The sequence below is a fragment of the Physeter macrocephalus genome, chromosome 18, assembly GCF_002837175.3.
Source record: "Physeter macrocephalus isolate SW-GA chromosome 18, ASM283717v5, whole genome shotgun sequence".
NCBI classification, from domain to species: domain Eukaryota; kingdom Metazoa; phylum Chordata; class Mammalia; order Artiodactyla; family Physeteridae; genus Physeter; species Physeter macrocephalus.
The window spans coordinates 68,105,369-68,126,399 of NC_041231.1; the positions used below are offsets into that span (position 1 = coordinate 68,105,369).

The following is a 21,031-nucleotide window of genomic DNA, read 5'->3' on the forward strand; positions in this document are numbered from 1 at the left end:
TTCATTCATTTATTCACTTAGTCAGTTAATAAACAATGACTCATCATCCACTATGTGCCAGGCACTGTTTTAGGCACTTGGGGCTCATCAGTGAACAAAACAGATAAAGATCCCTGCCCTCATGGAGCTTACATTTTTTTTTTTTTTTTTTTGCGGCACGCGGGCCTCTCACTGTTGTGGCCCCTCCCGTTGCGGAGCACAGGCTCCGGACGCGCAGGCTCAGCGGCCATGGCTCACGGTCCCAGCCACTCCGCGGCATGTGGGATCTTCCCGGACCGGGGCACGAACCCGTGTTCCCTGCATCGGCAGGCGGACTCTCAACCACTGCACCACCAGGGAAGCCCATGGAGCTTACATTTGAGTTGGTCTGTGGCAGAGGGTCAGGGAAGGTTGGTGAAGGAGAGGTGGGCGCTAGCAATGGAAACAAATAAATTACCCACATTGCAAAACCCCTTCTCCAGTTAAATCCAGCTCTCTGGTTTCTCTGCAGTTGAACGTGGATTAAGAAAAACACACAAGCAGCCTGACAGGTCTCAGACCAACAGTCACGGCCATTGACCTCAACTGGGCCTTCTATCCTGCTGGGCAATCCTAGCCCATGTTCTCTGTCACCAATACCACCTACTCTACCCTAGTCTTTGCTGATAACTCACCTAATATTTTCAATCTCTTTCTAAACCTCTGTATTCTACAAAGGTTATACTCCCCAAATGCCAGAGCATTCTTTCCAAAATACCAATCATCTCATCATGGCCATCTTTTTGTTAAAATAAACTTTCATGGCCATCTTTTTGTTAATAAACTTTAACACGTAGGTCCCCATTGCTTTAAGAATAAAGATCACATTTCTTCAGGCACAGACATAGAGATCAGACTTGTGGTTGACAAGGGGGAAGGGGGGAGGGAGAAGGATGGATTGGGAATTTGGGGTTGCAAACTATTACACATAGAATGGATAAACAACAAGGTCCTACTGTACAGCACAGGGAACTATATCCAATCTCCTGGGATAAACCATAATGGAAAAGAATACTAAAGAGAATGTCTCTATGTGTGTAAAACTGAGTCACTTTGCTGTACAGCAGAGATTGGCACAGCATTGTAAATCAACTCTACTTCAATAAAAATAAGATTGAATATCTTAATATACACTACAGCCTCCTGTCCAGGCTCCTTTTCTACCCATGTTCCATGCCCCCTATTTCCAGCATACCAACCGCAGCACTAGTTGAATCCTGGCACGAACCCGTGTTCCCTGCATCGGCAGGCGGACTCTCAACCACTGCACCACCAGGGAAGCCCATGGAGCTTACATTTGAGTTGGTCTGTGGCAGAGGGTCAGGGAAGGTTGGTGAAGGAGAGGTGGGCGCTAGCAATGGAAACAAATAAATTACCCACATTGCAAAACCCCTTCTCCAGTTAAATCCAGCTCTCTGGTTTCTCTGCAGTTGAACGTGGATTAAGAAAAACACACAAGCAGCCTGACAGGTCTCAGACCAACAGTCACGGCCATTGACCTCAACTGGGCCTTCTATCCTGCTGGGCAATCCTAGCCCATGTTCTCTGTCACCAATACCACCTACTCTACCCTAGTCTTTGCTGATAACTCACCTAATATTTTCAATCTCTTTCTAAACCTCTGTATTCTACAAAGGTTATACTCCCCAAATGCCAGAGCATTCTTTCCAAAATACCAATCATCTCATCATGGCCATCTTTTTGTTAAAATAAACTTTCATGGCCATCTTTTTGTTAATAAACTTTAACACGTAGGTCCCCATTGCTTTAAGAATAAAGATCACATTTCTTCAGGCACAGACACAGAGATCAGACTTGTGGTTGACAAGGGGGAAGGGGGGAGGGAGAAGGATGGATTGGGAATTTGGGGTTGCAAACTATTACACATAGAATGGATAAACAACAAGGTCCTACTGTACAGCACAGGGAACTATATCCAATCTCCTGGGATAAACCATAATGGAAAAGAATACTAAAGAGAATGTCTCTATGTGTGTAAAACTGAGTCACTTTGCTGTACAGCAGAGATTGGCACAGCATTGTAAATCAACTCTACTTCAATAAAAATAAGATTGAATATCTTAATATACACTACAGCCTCCTGTCCAGGCTCCTTTTCTACCCATGTTCCATGCCCCCTATTTCCAGCATACCAACCGCAGCACTAGTTGAATCCTGGCATGTGCAGCTACTCTGTGAATGTTTTTCAATTGAAGTGTCTCTTAAATTTTCCATTTCTGCCATTTATTCTTCCACTTGGGTTCATACCTCTATCTCAAATAATATTCTATTGAAAGAATTATCTCAGGGTTGTTCCCGTGAACAACCTGAACTGAAATTAACAGTCTTGAACACTTGAAGACAATAGTGTTGGTTCCCACACCTACCTCTTGACGGCCCTTTCCATCATCATATCATCATTACCATAAATACTGATATAAGGCTGACTTTTTATCACAGTAAGAATAGAGTTGAGTGCTCTGGTCCTTTGTTGGACTCAAGGAGGTAGAAATAAGAAGGATCATTTTGGAGTGAGTTGTCCTCCATTCACTTTATGTCAACCATAGAATAAAGAGCTTTCTTTGATTTACTTCTAACCCATTCTGGGCTGGAGATCTATGGGTGGAAGTAAATTTTTCAAAATCAAAAGAGTTTTTCCTACAAAAAAAGCTGGCTGGTTGCTGTACACCTGAAACTAACACAACATTGTTAATCAACTATTCTCCAATATAAAATTTTTAAAAATTTTTTTAAAGCTGGCTGGAATTCAAATAGAAGTGGTAACTAAGATGCTATCCAATGAGTTGAGAGGGGTCAGGAGAGCTAGAGGCAAATACATATAGAATCAGAGAGTTTTAGAGTTGGAAAGACACCAGAGATGATCCAATGTGAGCAAGAATCTCCTCCCTGTCACCTCAGTGCTATAGCTTTTTTTACATCCACCCTTCTAATCATAGGGAACTGGTTCCTTTTCATCACTAGAACCCATTTGTTATCAGAGCTCTCCTTCCTTATTTTTAATTTTTTTCCCTGGAGTTTCTACCCATGGGCCTAATTTTTGACACCTTAAGCTACAAAAATTTTAATTGAACCCCCTTGCTACCCAACAGCCCCCAAAACACTTGCACCCAGGAGACTCACTTCTCCTAAGTCCTCTCTTAGTTCTCCTTTTCTGCAGATGGTCCCAATATGCCCAGCTTCCTTCCAGCCACTTCCTTCAGGATACAGAATAACTTCTTAGTATGCCACAGTGGCCAAGCAATGCTGAATGCATGATCTGACTAATGAAGAATAATTAGAACATTTATTTTCCACGATCTATTTTTTCTTTTATTGCAGCCTAATATCAGAGTAACTTTTTTAGCAGCCATTTCACACTCTTGGTGCCTATTTAAAGCCTGTGGTCAGTTATAACCCTCTACATTTTTTTTTTCCACAGGAAGCGTTGCCAAAGTATTTCCCCAAGCTGCATATGTGCTGGAGAGTGTGTTCATCTCAGGCCTCCCTGTGGATCACTGGATAATAGGGACTGGTCATGAATCTTACTCTGTTGAACTGTACGATGATGACTCCAGTGATGCTGGTGCCATATGTGAGCTACCCCAAGTTCTTTTTCTAAAGAACAGTCTATTTAAAAACCCAGTCTTCTCAAAGGACCAGAGGTGACCAGGCTATTAACCTTTCTAGTAGCTCATTTTTATCCACAGCCTTCCCTTTCTCTTACCAAGTACACACACTCTAATCTTCTTCCAACAATTAAATACCCACCTAGTTAATTTTCTTTCCTCACTCCCAGGTTGATTGAGCTCTTGACTTTCTTGTTTTTAAATACTGAGCAGGTCAAGAAACCCAAGCCCTCTCCACCAACCAGGACTCCGCCCTCTGCCCCGGGGTGGCTGAAATTGAAGCCAAAGCGGGGGAGGGGGGCTCAGAGCGCAGGCTCGGCGGCGCGGCAGCCAGAGGGACGGCAAGAGGTCACTCTAAAAACTGCTGCTGCTGGGACGCGTCAGGTGGCTGCTGGTGGTTCCCCAACGGGTTTTCCTTCTCCCTGTCTCTCTCTCTCCACAGATTGCTTCTCAAAAGGAATCTGCTGCTGAAACTTCACCATCACAAGTCGGGGACGCCCCTCACAGAGGACGGTAAGGAGCTGGCGCCTCAATCTCCAATTCTGGTCTTCTAATCCTGGGGTGTGAATGGTGGCGGGGGGGCGGGGGGGGCGTCTGCGTTCGCGGTGGTAGAGTGATTTCATTGACAGTGGTCTACAGCTGGGTCAGATCCTCCTTTTCGAGCCAGAAGACATCTTCTTGAAATCCAAGGGATGCGATAGATGAGAAGAATGTCATAGCAATAAAAATGCATGCTAGGGATGCCTTAGGAAAGTAAAGTGACTTGTAATTTCTAACAATAATTTTAAGTCTCTAATACCTAACGTAGGTTTTTCTTCCTCTATTATATAGAGAGGGGAGGGGGAAACTAAAATTCTTGGGTTTTGTTCATAAAGTTTAGAGTTTCACCTCCATTTTTTATCAGGAACCGGCAGGAACATTTAGTATCTGATAAGTTTAGATAAAATGTAATCAGTTTTGTTGAAATAGGTAGAAAACAAATCAGACAACCCTTTGAATCCCCAGAAATAGAACCTATTGACAAAAATCCCTCCTGCAAAAAAAGAACAGCTTTTAATTTAACTGTGAAACAAATTTTTGTTCCAAATGTGTACCTATGGCAATGCTGACATATGTTTTATGCTAGAAATCATTTTGGAAATGAAACAGTAAAGTAGAAACGCCCCCTAAAGTTGGACTTCACTGAAAATGGCAAGAGGCAGAGGCTGGGTGTTTCTATTCCGGGGTCAGGCTGCCAGCCGACACACGGGGGGGCTGGAATGTGGCGGGGACCGGGCGCAGCTGACGCCCCCTTGGCAAGAAGACCTTCTGGGACCCCAGCTCCTTCTGGCATGAGAGTGACAGTGACACTTTGGCACACATGGCTTCCCAGCTTGCCCTGGGTACAGTCTCTCCCAGGAGGTCGGGGTAGAGGGCAGCAGGAAAGAGAATGTTCTTACTTATAAAGTGACAGTTCTTTTCTGTAATTGGTTCTAGGAGTTTTCATCTGAAATCTGTTTCAGGCCAGGAGGGACAGGTGTGATCCTGTCACATGGACTTGCCCCCTTGTAGAAGAGGGTAGAATTATGTTACCATGTCCTGGCAGCCTCATTTCAGTCCAACGGTTCTGGATCTATTGGGGGTTATGGACCTTTTTGTGAACCTCTGAAAGCTCTGGGCCCACTTTATAGAAAAATACACATAAAACACATGCACAACATGTTTTCATAATATTCCAGAAATGTTCATGGAATTCCTGGGCTCACCTGAAACCCAACCCAGAAAAGGGTTACCTGATAAAATACAGGACACCCAAGTACACTGAACTTCAGATAAACCACAAACCAGTTTTTATTATAAGTATGTCCCAAATATCACCTGGGATATATTTAAATACTGAAATAGATTGGTAGTTTTTCTAAAATTCAAATTTATCTGGCGATCCTATATTTTTATTTACTAAATTTGGCAAGTTCTAAAAGGCCATATTGGGGGGGCGGGGGGAAGGGGGGAGAAGTGATACAGACCAGACTTCGACAATTCTGACAGCAAAAGCCAGCTGTTTATTTTTAACTCTCTGTAAAATTTTACAACTGAAAGGTACACATCTCATCTGACAGATGATTAAACTGAAATCCTAAAAAGTTGAATGTTTTGCCATAAGGTCTTTCAGACAGTTAGAGCAAAATTAACATCAAAACCCAATTCTCAGTTCTGTGACAACCAAAGGGACATTAGTCTTACAAACTAGATTTCTAACCCCACTTCCTGCAACCTTAACGCACACACACAAAAGACAAGTAAAAGAAAGAGGTATTTTACTAAAATTTTCAACAAAACCAAAACCAAAAATCTTAGCACAGGGTCCTTACATCCTGTATCCAGGTTTGGAAAATAGAAGTTAGCTTTATGTATAGAGTGTGTATATGTTATAGATAGCAGGCCTCTAGCTAAATTGAGCCATCAGAAATTGATAATATTTGTCTTTAAACAAAAATTGATAATTCCGTATTCAACCTAACACTGAAAAGGAGGTGTCTGATTCTCTGATCAACAAATTCATACAAGATCTCTTTGAACCTACTTCTGTTTTTGGCTTACCCAAACTACTAGAGTTTCATAGACTTACAACCCCTAATAGGATAAAGATAAACCCACAGGCTCTGATTGTCACCAAACGAATCCGTCTTACAGTTAAAAGGGCAGCTCTTTTATTTCAGTGTTTGGAGCTATAAAAAACCATTTCATGTTCTCCATATCCAAACTTTGGTTTTATAAATTTGAGTTCCACCTCACTCAATCTCAATCTTCCCATGTTGGAAGGAGTTAACTTTTTAACCTGCGAGAGATTTCAACCTGCCCTGGATAGAAGGGCTATATGGGGGGTCAGGGTTCAATCTGGGTTTGAATCTTTGCCCTACTACACGTTATATACCCATCGTGTGACCTTGGATATGTTTTTAAAACTCTCTCTGAACCTTAATTTCTTCACTTGTAAAATGAACATAACATTACCTGCCTTTTAGAATTTTCATGATGCTTAAATTTTAAAAAATAAAATCATGTCAAGTATTTACCTAGGCTCAGCACACAGTTATTCCTCAATTTATACATGCTAGCTCTACAATTATTATTTTAGGTAGAAATGAAAGTATTAGTTTAGGGCTTCCCTGGTGGCGCAGTGGTTGAGAGTCCGCCTGCCGATGCAGGGGACACGGGTTCGTGTCCCGGTCCAGGAGGATCCCACATGCCGCGGAGTGGCTGGGCCCGTGAGCCATGGCCGCTGAGCCTGCGCTGCGCGTCGGGAGCCCGTGCTCCGCAACGGGAGAGGCCACAGCAGTGAGAGGCCCGCGTACCACACACACACACACAAAGAAAGTAATAGTTTACATTGAATACATAGTCTAGATTCATGCTTGGTGATTCATATTTAGGAATTAATTATTCACATGCTTAAATTGGCAAATACAAAAGATCACGGCACGTAATTTGACGGTTCATGTAACTGCCCAGCTGTTGATCACGTGTTGAATACACGACACTATCATCCTAGAAATGACACAAGAGCCAAGACCGGCAGTGGGGAGTGGGAGGGGGGCGTGGAATTGTGCCTCTGTTGCCCTTCTGCCCACTTTCTAATAGGCAGCTCTTCCAGGGGACCTGGGAGGCTGCTCTGGGCGCTAGTGGATGGAGTGGGGAGGGAAGGAGGCGTGGGATCCGCGTCCAGAGAAGAATTCTCTGAGCTCCCTCCACAGAATGAAGGGATAGCTCCGATAGCCTGGGGAGCCTTCCACAACCTTCTGCACTCTGTGCAGTCTCCTCTTTTACCCAGAAAGGGAAGGGACGGGGGGCACTGCAGTGCCTCCAAATAGCTGCTCCTCCCATTCCACAACCTCAGCTGCCGGGGCTAGACCTGCTCTGTCCAGCGTGTCCTGCTATGGCAGGGCCACTAACGGTCCCGAGGCACCTGTAAAGCTCTTTTGTGATCCCAAGGGGGCAACTCACTAGACCCCCCTGGCTGGGGAGGGAGAATCATGCCCTTCGTGCTTCAGGAAAAACGTAGAAACAGTCTTGAAACTGTCCCAGTTGCAGGCAGCTCAGATAGGCTGGTCCCCTCACCATGCAAACCCCATGCAGAATGACCGTGACCCCAGTCAAAGCCCTCCCTGGGGTGTGGAAATCACAGCGACTGCCCTGCTACCAAGCCCAGGGAGGGGGGGGTGTCCCTGAGCGTCTGGCCATAAGGCCCTCACTCATTAAAAAAGAAAAGAAAAAGACAAAAAGCTTTGAAAACAACAACAAGAGTAAGTGAAACCGTCATCCAGCTTATTGAATCAATAAGAATGGAATGCTTTCGAAACGGATTACTCAACACCTAGGTTACACTCTGGATTGTATAAGAACATGTACAGGCAACTCGTTGTAACCACCGCCTCTTCCTCGTAGCCACGTTTTGGTATCACTGTGACCACCATTTGTGATCATTTACAATATGACCCAGGGGTGCATAGTGAACATTTGTATAACTGTAAAAATTATATATGTTATAATTGAAAAGACAATGAGACTTCTGTGCAAATTGCTTTGACTACTTGTTCACATATGACCTTGGGGCTGAGTAGTACGTTTCTGTGAATATTCCATTTTTTTCTAATCATCCTCTGCAAGCCCACACCATCAGCCTAGCAGTCCAGCACTGTGACCAGATGAGTAAATGGAAGTGAGTTAAACTGTTCCCCTTTCCTTCCATTCATGACTCCTTAGGCTGCCCTCTTATAACTTCTTTCCTTTAAGGCTGCCATTGCTTTTCATTCAAGTGTGATTGTAGAAAAATGCTGGTTGGTTGGTCAATTGGCATGGGGTGTGTGTGTGTGTGTGTGTGTGTGTGTGTGTACCCAGCATGACATGTCAGAAGGGCCTCAGTGTGAGGGTCCTAGAGAGTCATCAAAGGCTTCCCAGTCTGCCCTGTGAGAACGTAGCCTCTGGGTTTTGATCACCCATGAAGAGGGAGCTGGTCTTCCCTGCAGTAGGGCCTGGAGCACACCCTGTAGCTGTCTTACCATACTTGCCTTAAACTGAGAAAAGCCATGGCCAGAGACCCATCTCCCTGGGAGATGGAGGAGCAGGGCCAGAGGAAGAGCATTTCTTAGGATGTAGGGGGCAGTGAACACCTCTGCAGCCTAGAGGACAAAATCAGAGCCTGGCCCACCTTCCAAGGAGTGAGCCTGGTCCCCAGACTCCTCTGAGGGGTCTGCAGCGTGTTATTGGAGGAATATGGCCCAGACTGAGAACACCTGGGCAGGTGGATGGAGAGCCTCACCTTCGAGGTGCAGACCTAGGAACAGGATGTAATGGCAGCTCTAGTAGAGAAAGACTGAATTTATGAGCATATCTGGGGAAATATGGCCACCAGGAAGTGGTCTGCAGGCTCTGATTTCAAAACTCTCTTAAATGGTCTCCTGCATCTCAGAGCTAAAGAAGCCAGTTACCTTTACACAGTGATTTCGAGGATTCTAAAAACTCTCTCTTATTAAGAAAATATATATACAAAATATTAATTAATAATATTAAGATTAATTTAATTTGATTAATGTTAAAATATTATTTTAATAATAATATAATATTAGTTTAAAGAATATGCATATATGTATCATAGGAGTACACTGATTAAAAAAAACCAAAAAACTCCAAAAAACATGCATATCTGGGAGAAACAGTAGATTTGCCCACTGATGGATTAGCTTGGATCATCTGTCAGACTAGCTAATGTGTCACCCAGTAGGGCTCTGGAGAAACGGGACAAGGGCAAGAGAAATCAGGTAAAGGGTCATGAGGGTGTCCCTGGGAACACCAGGGGCAGCAAGAAGGCCAGATCATGGAGGAAAGAGAAGGAAGCAACAGAAAGTAACAGAAGGAAGCCGTGGAGGAGATTTGACTGATTTCACTAGGGCCTCAGTGCACCCTCTCCTTCCTGGAGGTTCCTTAATCCTTCTCAATTGCATAGCAACTCAACAAGTTCAAACCCTTCCTGGCATCCAGCATCCTTTCTGTATCCTCATGTTACCTGCCTACCTGTCTCCCTCACTCCAGCAGTCTTCTTCGTCTGCACATCCCGTGCTGAGTCACCCCTCCCTGCTTCCACAGGCATTTCCTCTGCTTTAAAGGCCTTCCCCCTCCTATACCTACTCCTCTTAAAAACCTTTCATTCCTGGAACCGGCAAGATTCCTGTTATCTACAAATCTTCCCATCCTAACCCCGCTCCAACAAAACAGTTCCTTTCATTTGAAATCTGAAGTCCAGGCTCATAGATTCAATCTGTTCCATATAATCTGTTATTTTCCTTACATAACCTATGCCCCAAGTTTCCTAAATTTCCAGGGTTACCTTTCTCATTCATAGCAAAGTTAATAATCTGTTCTTCAGCCTATGTCATTGCATGAGTTCCATTTCTCTCCCTGGCATTTTCAAAAATCCCTTAGAAATGTTTACCTGTTCTAGAAATCTCCTCTTGATCTCCATGACTGCATCTCCATCCTGTGGCCACTTTCTCTGATTGGCTTCACCCCAAAGCTTAAACAGGTTACTTCCTTCATTCCCTAAAACACATCTAAGAAGGTTATTGATTTTAATGAAAACAATTTAAATTTTTTGAACATTCACATTTTGCAAGACACCCTATTAAATGCTGTACAGACATTTCTCACTAAGCTTTCATGGACCACCCTACAGGCAGGCACCATTATTATATTTACTTTAGAGGTAAGTCAGTGGAGTGGAGACTCTAAGAGGTTAGTAATCTATGGAAACTCACAGCTCAGATAAGTAGTGGAGCTGGTATTTACATTGTATTTTCATTTTCATTCTCATTCAGTTTGAAATACTGTCTAATATCTTCTTTGACTCATGGATTATTTGCAAGCGTATTGTTTAATTTCCAGGATTTCCTCCAAAACAATGAGTGGTTATAAGCTCGATGTCCAAATGAGTAAAAAATTGCCCATAGGGTTTTCTCCAGGAAAATAGACAGGGCTACTTCCAAAAACACATTTGTGCTCCTACTGGTAGAATCTACTGGGTTTTTGTTTTGTTTTGTTTTTGTAAGTTACTCTGCTGTGATTCCCTACTTTCTTGTTGTCATTTTGTACTTGTCATTGTTTATCTGTTTAACACAAATTACATATTGTATCGCTCCATCATTCCCAGTACAGTGCTGCCCACACAGCAATAGGTGTCTGATAACTACTTGCTGAACAAAATTTTTAAAATTTTCCCCAGAAAAATCCAACAAGGGGACACTTACCACCTAAGTCAAATGCATTTGAAGACTAAAATGATGGTGGGTTGAAAATCTGTTTCACAAGGTAAGGATGCATGTGGCTTTGCCTGCAAGAAAGAATGAGGAAGGACAAATGTGCTACAGTCTTGTAAACAAAAATAAATGTGAATATGACAGAGCTTAATGAGGAACAAAAAAAGCCCTGGCAAAGCAAAAGACCTTCTCTGTTTCCTACCTACTTGCTACTCTCCTTCCACATGGAAAAGAACAGGAACAAACACAATAGCAAAGTTATGGAATTGTTTTTAACATCTATTCCAGTAATTAAACTGAAGACTTTCAAGGGGGATCAAAGCTAAGTTTTACTCAGGATGAACTCAACAGTGAGACAAAACACACACACACACACACAGAGACACACACACACACACACACACACACACACCCCACCCCTCAAAAAGTATAAAACACCTAAACATCTAAATGTGCATCAACAAGAGAATAATTGAACAAGTTTTATATATCCTTACTATGGGAATCTATGCAGCTGTTAGGGACAATGATATAAATTTATGTATGCCCCACCCCTCAAAAAGTATAAAACACCTAAACATCTAAACGTACATCAACAAGAGAATAATTGAACAAGTTTTATATATCCTTACTATGGGAATCTATGCAGCTGTTAGGGACAATGATATAAATTTATGTATGTGCTGATATAGAAAGATGTACATGAGTACATCCAAGTGAAAAAAGCAAACTGCTGAATAATATAGCATAAACTTGTTTTGATACAAGTTCTCTTATAGTGGTATGCTGGAGCTCATGAGAACCAATTTACATTTTCAGGAACTTAGCAAACTGGTTGTTGGTAGCTTAAAACCAACCAAAACAAGTGTATTTGTACTAAAGAAATTAGCACCTTACAAATAAGGGGATCCCCCCACCCCGGAGAGTTGATTTACCAGCACACCACTGCTCAAACTCTGCAAATATAAGTTTGCATAAGCATATACAATTATCTGGAATGATATAAAGCAAACTGTGAGTTGTGAACTACACATACTGATTTTGTTGTTTTTAAAATGAAAAAAAAAAAATGGATGAACCTAGAGATTATCATACTAAATGAAGTAAGCCAGACAAAGACAAGTATCATATGATAGCACTTCTATGTGGAAACTAAAAAAACAAAAACAAAAAAAGATAGAAATGAACTTATTTACAAAACAGAAATAGATCCACAGACATAGGAAACAAACTTATGGTTACCAAATGGCGAAAAGGGAGGGAGGGATAAATTAAGAGGTTGGGATTAAAATATACGCACTACTATATATAAAATAGATAACCGACAAGGACCTATTGTGTAGCACAGGGAACTATACTCAATGTTTTGTAATAACCTATAAGGGAAGAGAATCAGAAAAAGAATATATATATTCTGAATCACTGTGCTGTACACCTGAAACTAAGACGACATTGTAAATCAACTATACTTCAATAAAAAATAAAAATAAAAATGAAAAAAGTAACACCAGTAATTTCACAAGAAAGTGAACAGCTATAGATAAAATCCATTTAAAAGTCTAAGTGTAGCATCTTCTGATGACTATGCCCAATATTTTGAGAAGGGCTAAAATAATTTTAACCCTTCTCAAAATATTGGGCATAGCCATCAGAAGATGACTTCTCAATATATTGAGACGACTATATTGAGATGACTTCTCAATACATAGAAGGGCTTCTCAAGAAGCCCTTCTCAATATTTTGAGGAGGGCTAAAATAAACTGTGATAATTTAAGGGCTATGTATTTATTTGGTAAACAATATATTTCAAGGCTACATTTAATATTAGAGCTGTTCAGAGCTATGTAATAGAGCTAAATCTACACTTCCTATAGATTTAAAAACTGGTTCAAATATTTATAAGATTGATAATAGGAAATGGTTACTGTCCTTAATATGTCAGCATCTATATAAATATATTTCTAAGAGGCACATTAGTAGATTTAGAACTTTAGTGTCAAAGCATAAAAATAGTTTTTATTCTTAATGGGCTGCTAAATTATTATTCAAAAGACTGTATCAGTTATACTCTCATCAACAATGTATGGAGAGTACCACACCAACATCTGATATTCTGAATATTTTAAAATATTTTAACCACTTGATAAGCAAAATTTGATGACAAAAAATAAAAAGGCTCTCTGGATTTCAGTTGACAGTTCTCTGATTATTGTTAGTTTAGCTTTTTAAAAATATTAACTGTTTGCATTTTATTTTCTGTGAACAACCTAGTTACCTAGACATAGTCTTTGTCCACTTTCTACTTGGATTACCTTTGACTTATTAACTTTAGGAGCCCTTTAAATATCGTGTTAGGGAATTCCCTGGCGGTCCAGTGGTTAGGACTTGGCGCTTTCACTGCTGGATCCCAGGTTCGATCCCTGGTCGGGGAACTAGGATCTGGCAAGCCTCCTGGCAAGGCCAAAAAATAAATAAAAATAAATACTGTGTTAACTTCACTTTAACCTTTTATCTGTCAAAAATGTTACAAATATTTGTCTTCACAGTCTGTTGCTTGTCTTTTAAATAGTTGGTGCTATTTTATAGATGTAAGTTTTCATTTTTTTAATATTCAGATATTTCAGTCTTCCCCTTTACGCTTCTGGATTTTATGTTATGCTTAAGAGGGTCTTTTCTACTCTAAGATTTTTTTAAAAACTACTTTGTTCTAGTTCTTGTGTAAGTTTGTGTGTGTTTGTGAGTCATTTAGAAATTCAACTGGAAATTATTTTAGTGACTATGTAGAGTAGAAAGCACTTGACTGTCATTACAATTCCTTATCCATTGATTGCTAGCCACATTTATTCTAATATATATTCTACATTTAACACAGATTCCTGAATTTTAGTGTTACAGTATTTTATTGAGAGAGAAAAACTTCAGGGTAGTTGTCATTCACTTTTTCCTGAACATAAACTAAGCCCTTAAAATGACGTTTAACTACTATTCCATAATAACTGTACAGGTAGATCAGAGAATATTGGGTCATTTCTGCTACATAAAATTACTTGGCCATATAGCTATTGAGAGGTCTCATTTGATAATATAAAGTTTTCTAGAATTGTCTACAATGATCTATGCTGAAGTAAACTGTGAATAAGATGTGCATCTAGTTTAATGTAAGTCTTTAACTCTAGTTTTGAGACTTAATCAATCTACCTTATGCCATTAAAAAACTATCTTATTAAAAAATGTAGCATTTCAAAGTTTAATGCATAATTAAAATAAAACCGTGTCTTTTTTTTTTTTTTTTTTTTAGCACGTTCTTGCCTGTGACAGTGTGTTTGCCACCATGGCCCCCAAAAAGAAGACTGTCAGAAAGAACAAAGGCAACATCAATGAGATGACCATCATTGTAGAAGACAGCCCCCTCAACAAACTCAATGCTTTGAATGGGCTCCTGGAGGGAGGCAATGGCCTTAGCTGCATCTCTTCTGAATTAACAGATGCTTCTTACGGCCCCAACCTCTTGGAAGGTTTAAGTAAAATGAGGCAGGAGAGCTTCCTTTGCGACTTAGTCATCGGCACCAAAACAAAATCCTTTGACGTTCACAAGTCAGTGATGGCTTCTTGCAGTGAGTACTTTTACAACATCCTAAAAAAAGACCCCTCTACCCAAAGGGTGGATCTCAGTGATATCGCACCGCTGGGCCTGGCCACGGTCATTGCATACGCCTACACTGGAAAGCTCACTCTCTCCTTGTATACCATAGGAAGCATTATTTCTGCTGCTGTTTATCTTCAGATCCATACCCTTGTCAAGATGTGCAGTGATTTTCTGATACAAGAGATGAGTGTTGAGAATTGCATGTACATTGCTAACATTGCCGAAACATACTCCCTGAGAAATGCAAAGGCAGCAGCCCAAAAATTTATCCGGGATAACTTCCTTGAATTTGCAGAATCAGATCAGTTTATGAAACTTACATTTGAGCAAATTAATGAACTTCTTATAGATGATGACTTACAGTTGCCTTCTGAAATAGTAGCATTCCAGATTGCAATGAAATGGTTAGAATTTGACCAAAAGAGAGTGAAATATGCTGCCGATCTTTTGAGCAATATTCGCTTTGGTACCATCTCTGCGCAAGACCTGGTCAGTTATGTTCAGTCAGTACCAAGAATGATGCAAGACGCTGATTGTCACAAGCTTCTTGTAGATGCTATGAACTACCACTTACTTCCCTATCATCAGAACACATTGCAGTCTAGACGCACGAGAATCCGAGGGGGCTGTCGTGTGCTTGTCACTGTGGGGGGCCGTCCAGGCCTTACTGAGAAGTCCCTTAGCAGAGACGTCTTGTATAGAGACCCTGAAAATGGATGGAGCAAGCTTACAGAGATGCCAGCCAAGAGTTTTAATCAGTGCGTGGCTGTGATGGATGGATTTCTTTATGTGGCCGGTGGTGAAGACCAGAATGATGCAAGAAATCAAGCCAAGCACGCAGTCAGCAATTTCTGCAGGTACTGGCTCTTTTGTTAGGAATAGAAATCGTTCAATATTATGAGGAAATTGCCCTGACATAGAATGAAATTAATCATGCCTATTAGCTTAATTCATTGGCTCAGTAAATCAATAATAATAATAATGCCACATTACATATATGTAACACTTCACATTATATAAAGTGCACTCACATATATTATGCATTATAATTTTCCAAATAAGCCAATGAAGCGAGCACGGAAGATAAGATGGTTCTGATTTTACATGTGAGAAATTTGACACCCAGAGAAGTGACACCACTAGTAAGTAGAATTCACATTTTCTCATTTCTGGTCAGGGTGCTCTTCACAATACCCTGCCTTTTTGAAAGAAACTGGGTGCAAATTTAGTTTTTAACATTAAGTGGTAAGAAAGATTAAAATGATACAAAATTTCTTTTTAAGTGGACTATTACTGATGACTTCAGATTTATAACTGGCAACTAGAATGAGATCATTAAAAATGTGGCAGCTAATTAATTTTAAATATTCCTTCAAAGACTGAATACCATCAATATTTTTGATACATGTAAACAAGAGTAAAAGCATGATAAATCCTGCAGAAAGTGGAATTCAAATGCATGTTATTTTTGTATATTTATAATAAAAAATTAAACCTCCATATACATGAAATGTTCAGAAAGTCATGCTTCTATCATGGTAGTGGTTCAAAGGCAAACATAACTAATGAGCAAGATCTGAAAATTCATCTAGTAAATCATAAAAAATATTCTTTATTGTTTCATTATATGTACATGTGTGTCATTTAAACGAATCCAAACAATTGATTTTTAGCCCTTAATTTATAGCTATGGTTAAGTTTTGATTTGGAGGTGAAATGAGACAAACATGAATGAACATCAAACAGAGTCAGTTCTGTGTTTACAATACTTGGAACTATGGAAAGTGTTAGTTTACTATGGGTGCTTATTTTCCTCCTGCTGATAACTACTTGTACTCAAGTCACTGTTTTTGAGGTATTGACTTCAGTGCTTATGGTATAATAACTGTAATGCTGAACACTGAAAAAAATATACCCCTACACTAAAAAGTCAGACCTACTAATAAGTGCTAGAAAATAGAGAAGCATCAAAAGTTAAGAATTTGTTGATGCACTGGGACATGAGTTTTATTGTTCTCATTATAAACAGATGACAGAAGACTTAGTAACTTAGCTTTACGGTGCCAATGGCCAGGAGAGGTGTGTGAACAAGAAGGGGTTTGTGAGAATGTAGGAACTCAGTCAACTTTCTTGATTAAGCCATGAGAATGAGCTAGGGGTGGCTGGTGTCTGAAGATATGTGGAATTGACTTTAATGTGGCCATATTCCCGTCTCCGATTCCACAAATACCCAGCTTCCACCCTTCCTCCACGTGCGCATGCCCTAAATCCTACGGGATGATGGATTTGAATATGAAGGAAAGGGGACTGGAGGTCGGTCTCAGCGGGGTGGTCTCCCAGTGGCTGCTTTTATAAACGGGAGGAGGGGGAGTCACCTACGCCTGCCCTGCCTTTCCCAAGGGTCACACTTTTTTACTGGTTGAGAGAGGATTAGCAGCCTCCAGGCGAGGAGCTGCGATGGGTCCCCAGCCTCCTCGCAAGGATAGTGTCGAGCCTCCCACGTCCTGGTTGGCGGCGTCACCTGGGTTCCCCGGCTGCCGCCCACAAGGCTGTCACGCTTGCTCTACCACTTCCAGATACGATCCCCGCTTCAACACCTGGATCCACCTGGCCAGCATGAACCAGAAGCGGACGCACTTCAGCCTGAGCGTGTTCAACGGGCTCCTGTACGCCGTGGGCGGCCGCAACGCCGAGGGCGGCCTGGCCTCGCTCGAGTGCTACGTGCCGTCCGCCAACCAGTGGCAGCCCAAGGCGCCCCTGGAGGTGGCGCGCTGCTGCCACGCCAGCGCGGTGGCCGACGGCCGCGTGCTTGTGACCGGCGGCTACATCGGCGGCGCCTACTCGCGCTCCGTGTGCGCCTACGACCCGGCCCGCGATGCGTGGCAGGAGCTGCCGGCGCTCAGCACGCCGCGGGGCTGGCATTGCACGGTGGCGCTGGGCGAGCGCGTGTACGTGATGGGCGGTAGCCAGCTGGGGCCGCGCGGCGAGCGCGTGGACGTGCTAACCGTGGAGAGCTTCAGCCCGGCCGCCGGCCAGTGGAGCTACGCGGCGCCGCTGCCCGTGGGCGTGAGCACGGCGGGCGCCTCGACGCTGCACGGCCGCGCCTACCTGCTGGGCGGCTGGAACGAGGGCGAGAGGAAGTACAAGAAGTGCATCCAGTGCTTCAGCCCCGAGCTCAACGAGTGGACGGAGGACGACGAACTGCCCGAGGCCACCGTGGGCGTGTCGTGCTGCACCCTGGCCATGCCCAATCACGTGACCCGAGAGTCCCGCGCCAGCTCGGTGTCCTCCGTGCCCGTCAGCATCTGAACCCGGGGAGCCGCGGGCTCGCGGGGAGAGGAGATAGGCATCGCGGTTCAGCAGTGAGCTAGCGGAAAGGAAACTATCTAACATTTACTACAGGGGTGTCTTTTCAGATCCATCGAGGCATCTGCCTTGGTGGTTTTCAGTTGCTGGTGTGGCATCATCTACCTCTCTGTCGATTTTTTTTTTTTCTTTTCTTTTTTTAAGCAAAATACAGAGCCGGAGCCAACAAAGGAAAGAAGCCATTTATTTCAGCGGCCACTGGGTGGCAGACAGAACTCGCGGTGGGCCCTTCCAACGCGGCATCCTTTCTAAACATAGAGCGGTTACACCCACCTTTGAGATTGTGCTTCTGCACTTTAATACACACGAAGCCTGTGTAAGAGATTTCTCGTACAAAAGTTTCTTTTCCTTTCTCTTTTTTTTCTTTAGGAAGTTTAAAATATTCCTTTATAGGCTTCATTTTTAAATGGAAATCAGTCTACATCCATAAGGACTTAAGATTTAATTCTGTGTTTCTATGCAGTTTCTTTTCCTATACATGCCTGAGTAAAGGATTTCGAAAGGCATCCCAGGAGAAAATCATAAAGCTTAAGACAAATACTGACGGGAAAGTAACAGGGATTCCACCCAGGGGCTGACAGGTTGATGCCTTTGGTTTAGTGGTGATTCCCTCCTCCCTGTCTCAGGCCCCCAAAAGTATTTCCTATCATAAAATCGTACTCTCAAAGAAGGAACTGACATCAGTCATCTAATTTATAGGTAAATTTAAACCATTTTATTGTTTCTCCTAGAAGTATTCGCATTTTACTTTGGTCCTCCATTAAAAGAATTGCAAGTAGTACTCTCACCCTAAACACTACATCAAGATGGTTAAAGGCAACCTTGACATTCATGTAAGCCCCCAGAAGAACACCAAATAAAAGTCTGTCTGTAAGGATCCTTAACATATAGCATATGCAGCCTGAAGGTTATGCAACCAATAACAATAATTTGATTTCTTCTGGTCTTTTAGATGAGTGAGAATGAAGGAAACATTTGGAATTCCTGGATTTAGCAATAGCGGGATGAATGGGTCCCCCTGTTGGTAAATTCTATTGTTTACCAATTGATTTCAATCCCGATTTCTTAATTAAAAACCTAACACGTTCATTTTCTATAGAAATGTTAAGATAATATATGCCCATTTGATTATATATTTTTAAAATTTCATCTGCTCCAAGTTAGCTTTGCATATTAAACTATATCGACTCCATATCATTTTTCTTATATGTTCACCAAGTTTGGAAGCAAGGGAATGATGGCAGTAAATGATACATATTTTCCTTTCTTCTTATTTATCCTTTTATTCTTTGATAGTTCACTTGTTTTGGAGAGGAAGGGCCTATCAATTATGGGTTATGTGCAAATGGGTTTTGAAAAATAAGACAAACTATTTAAATTGTGAAACATGACATCTATGACAGTAAAACCGGGTTTTCATGAACCCTGTCCTCTCCCACTGTGTGTAGATAGGTTATGGCTAGAGTTACAATATTTATATTGAAAATATTTTATTCGAACTGTGAAAAGTGGTTCATATAGTAGTACACTTTGTGGAACAATTTTATATCATTGCCCCTTATGGAGAGTTCAATCTCTGGGTATTTAATGGTAACACTCGGGTAAAGGCTAGAACATTGCGGTTGAGAACAAGACGTTATTAATGTAAAAATGCTGGGCTGTTTCCTAACCCCACACAGGGCAGGAGGAGCTTCTCCAAGTACAGAGCAGATCTGCTCCTTGATTCTTTACTGGCCCAGGCCAAAAAATAAACCTGTGTGAGAAACCAGTGTATGGCGCTGGTTATATCACTGAGCTCATAAGTCACAATGTACAACCTATAGATAGACTTTTGTCCTTGCAGCACCATGGGTAAAATTAGCTTTTCATTTGTAATAAGTTGTTTAGGCCACAACTTCCAAAGACTATAAGGGGGTGACTGTAACATCTTTTAGTTTGGTATAAACATATATTTTCATACAATCGAGAAGCCTATAGCATACCGTTAATTTTGAGAGACAAAAGGTGATGTATTATGTATTATGGATTACAAGTCATAAGTGGGCAAATAGACATAATCTTTTGATACTCACCAAGAGATGTATCTCCCATTGAGATCCTAGAAGTATTGTGAAGTGAGGGGCTTAAGGCCGGAATGAAATAAGAATCAATCAACTGTAATATTTTATCATGGATGAATGAGGAAAGATGCTGAAACTAGAGGATTTTTCATCTATCAGAGCTTGATAAAATACGGTGCACAAAAACTCGGCAGTGGCTTTCTAGAGGTGACCCTGGAGATGTGTTAGAATGGATAAAGCGTTTGAAATGACCATTTAACGTAGTTTCTACATTGGTTATCTGAAGACTCAGAGGATACAAATATTGGGGCTACCCAGGTTCCTGGGTGCATTGCTGGAGAGGCCACAGCAGAGGGACCCCCGCGTACCAAAAAAAAAAAAAAAAAAAAAAAAAGAAAGAAAGAAAAGCTGTTCCAATAACTTGAAGACTAGTGAAAAATAAAAAGGGATAAAGCATCACTAGTGACTTGCTCTGTAACTCAGACAGAAGCCTAGGTCTGTCTCTTAGTCCTGACCACGTAGAAGTCATGGATTAAGTGTGGTTTCTCATCTCAGTTCCACCCTGACCACAGCCAGCCTGGCGCAGACTCAGGTTCATCATCATTTGTAACAAAACCACTTTTTTTTGTTTGTTTGTTTTTTTGCGGTACCTAGGCCTCTCACTGTTGTGGCCTCTCCTGTTTCGGAGCACAGGCTCCGGACGCGCAGGCTCAGGGGCCCAGCCGCTCCGCAGCATGTGGGATCTTCCCGGACCGGGGCACGAACCCATGTCCCCTGCATCGGCAGGCGGGCTCTCAACCACTGCGCCACCAGGGAAGCCCCGAAACCACTTTTTAGGAAATGAAATTGTGTTGTTATGCAGACCAACCCTCATGGCCTTTCTCTTCCACCTCACTGTCCAAATGAGCAAATGACATGGAACCAACATGAGATGCTCAACCTTTGATCTAAGTTAGCAGTAAAGTATTAAAACTCAGTTGAAACCATCTTGGTCATTTCTAGAAAATTCTAAATGGCAGAAATACT

The 21,031-nt window shown here is 41.9% G+C and overlaps 1 protein-coding gene across 2 annotated transcripts; it reads left to right on the forward strand.

The window, feature by feature from the left end:
- Positions 1-3,998: 3,998 nt before the first annotated feature.
- LOC102992114 (kelch-like protein 31) lies at positions 3,999-18,081 on the forward strand. Of its 2 annotated transcripts, none has more exons than XM_028478836.2 (3): positions 3,999-4,157; positions 14,232-15,436; positions 17,156-18,081. In XM_028478836.2, the coding sequence occupies exons 2-3, from the start codon at positions 14,265-14,267 to the stop codon at positions 17,886-17,888; spliced, it is 1,905 nt and encodes a 634-aa protein (XP_028334637.1). In that variant the 5' UTR covers positions 3,999-4,157; positions 14,232-14,264; the 3' UTR covers positions 17,889-18,081. The 2 variants fall into 2 exon arrangements, with proteins under 2 accessions (XP_028334637.1, XP_007107926.2); XM_007107864.4 differs by lacking the exon at positions 3,999-4,157 and adding an exon at positions 10,738-10,985.
- Positions 18,082-21,031: the final 2,950 nt, after the last annotated feature.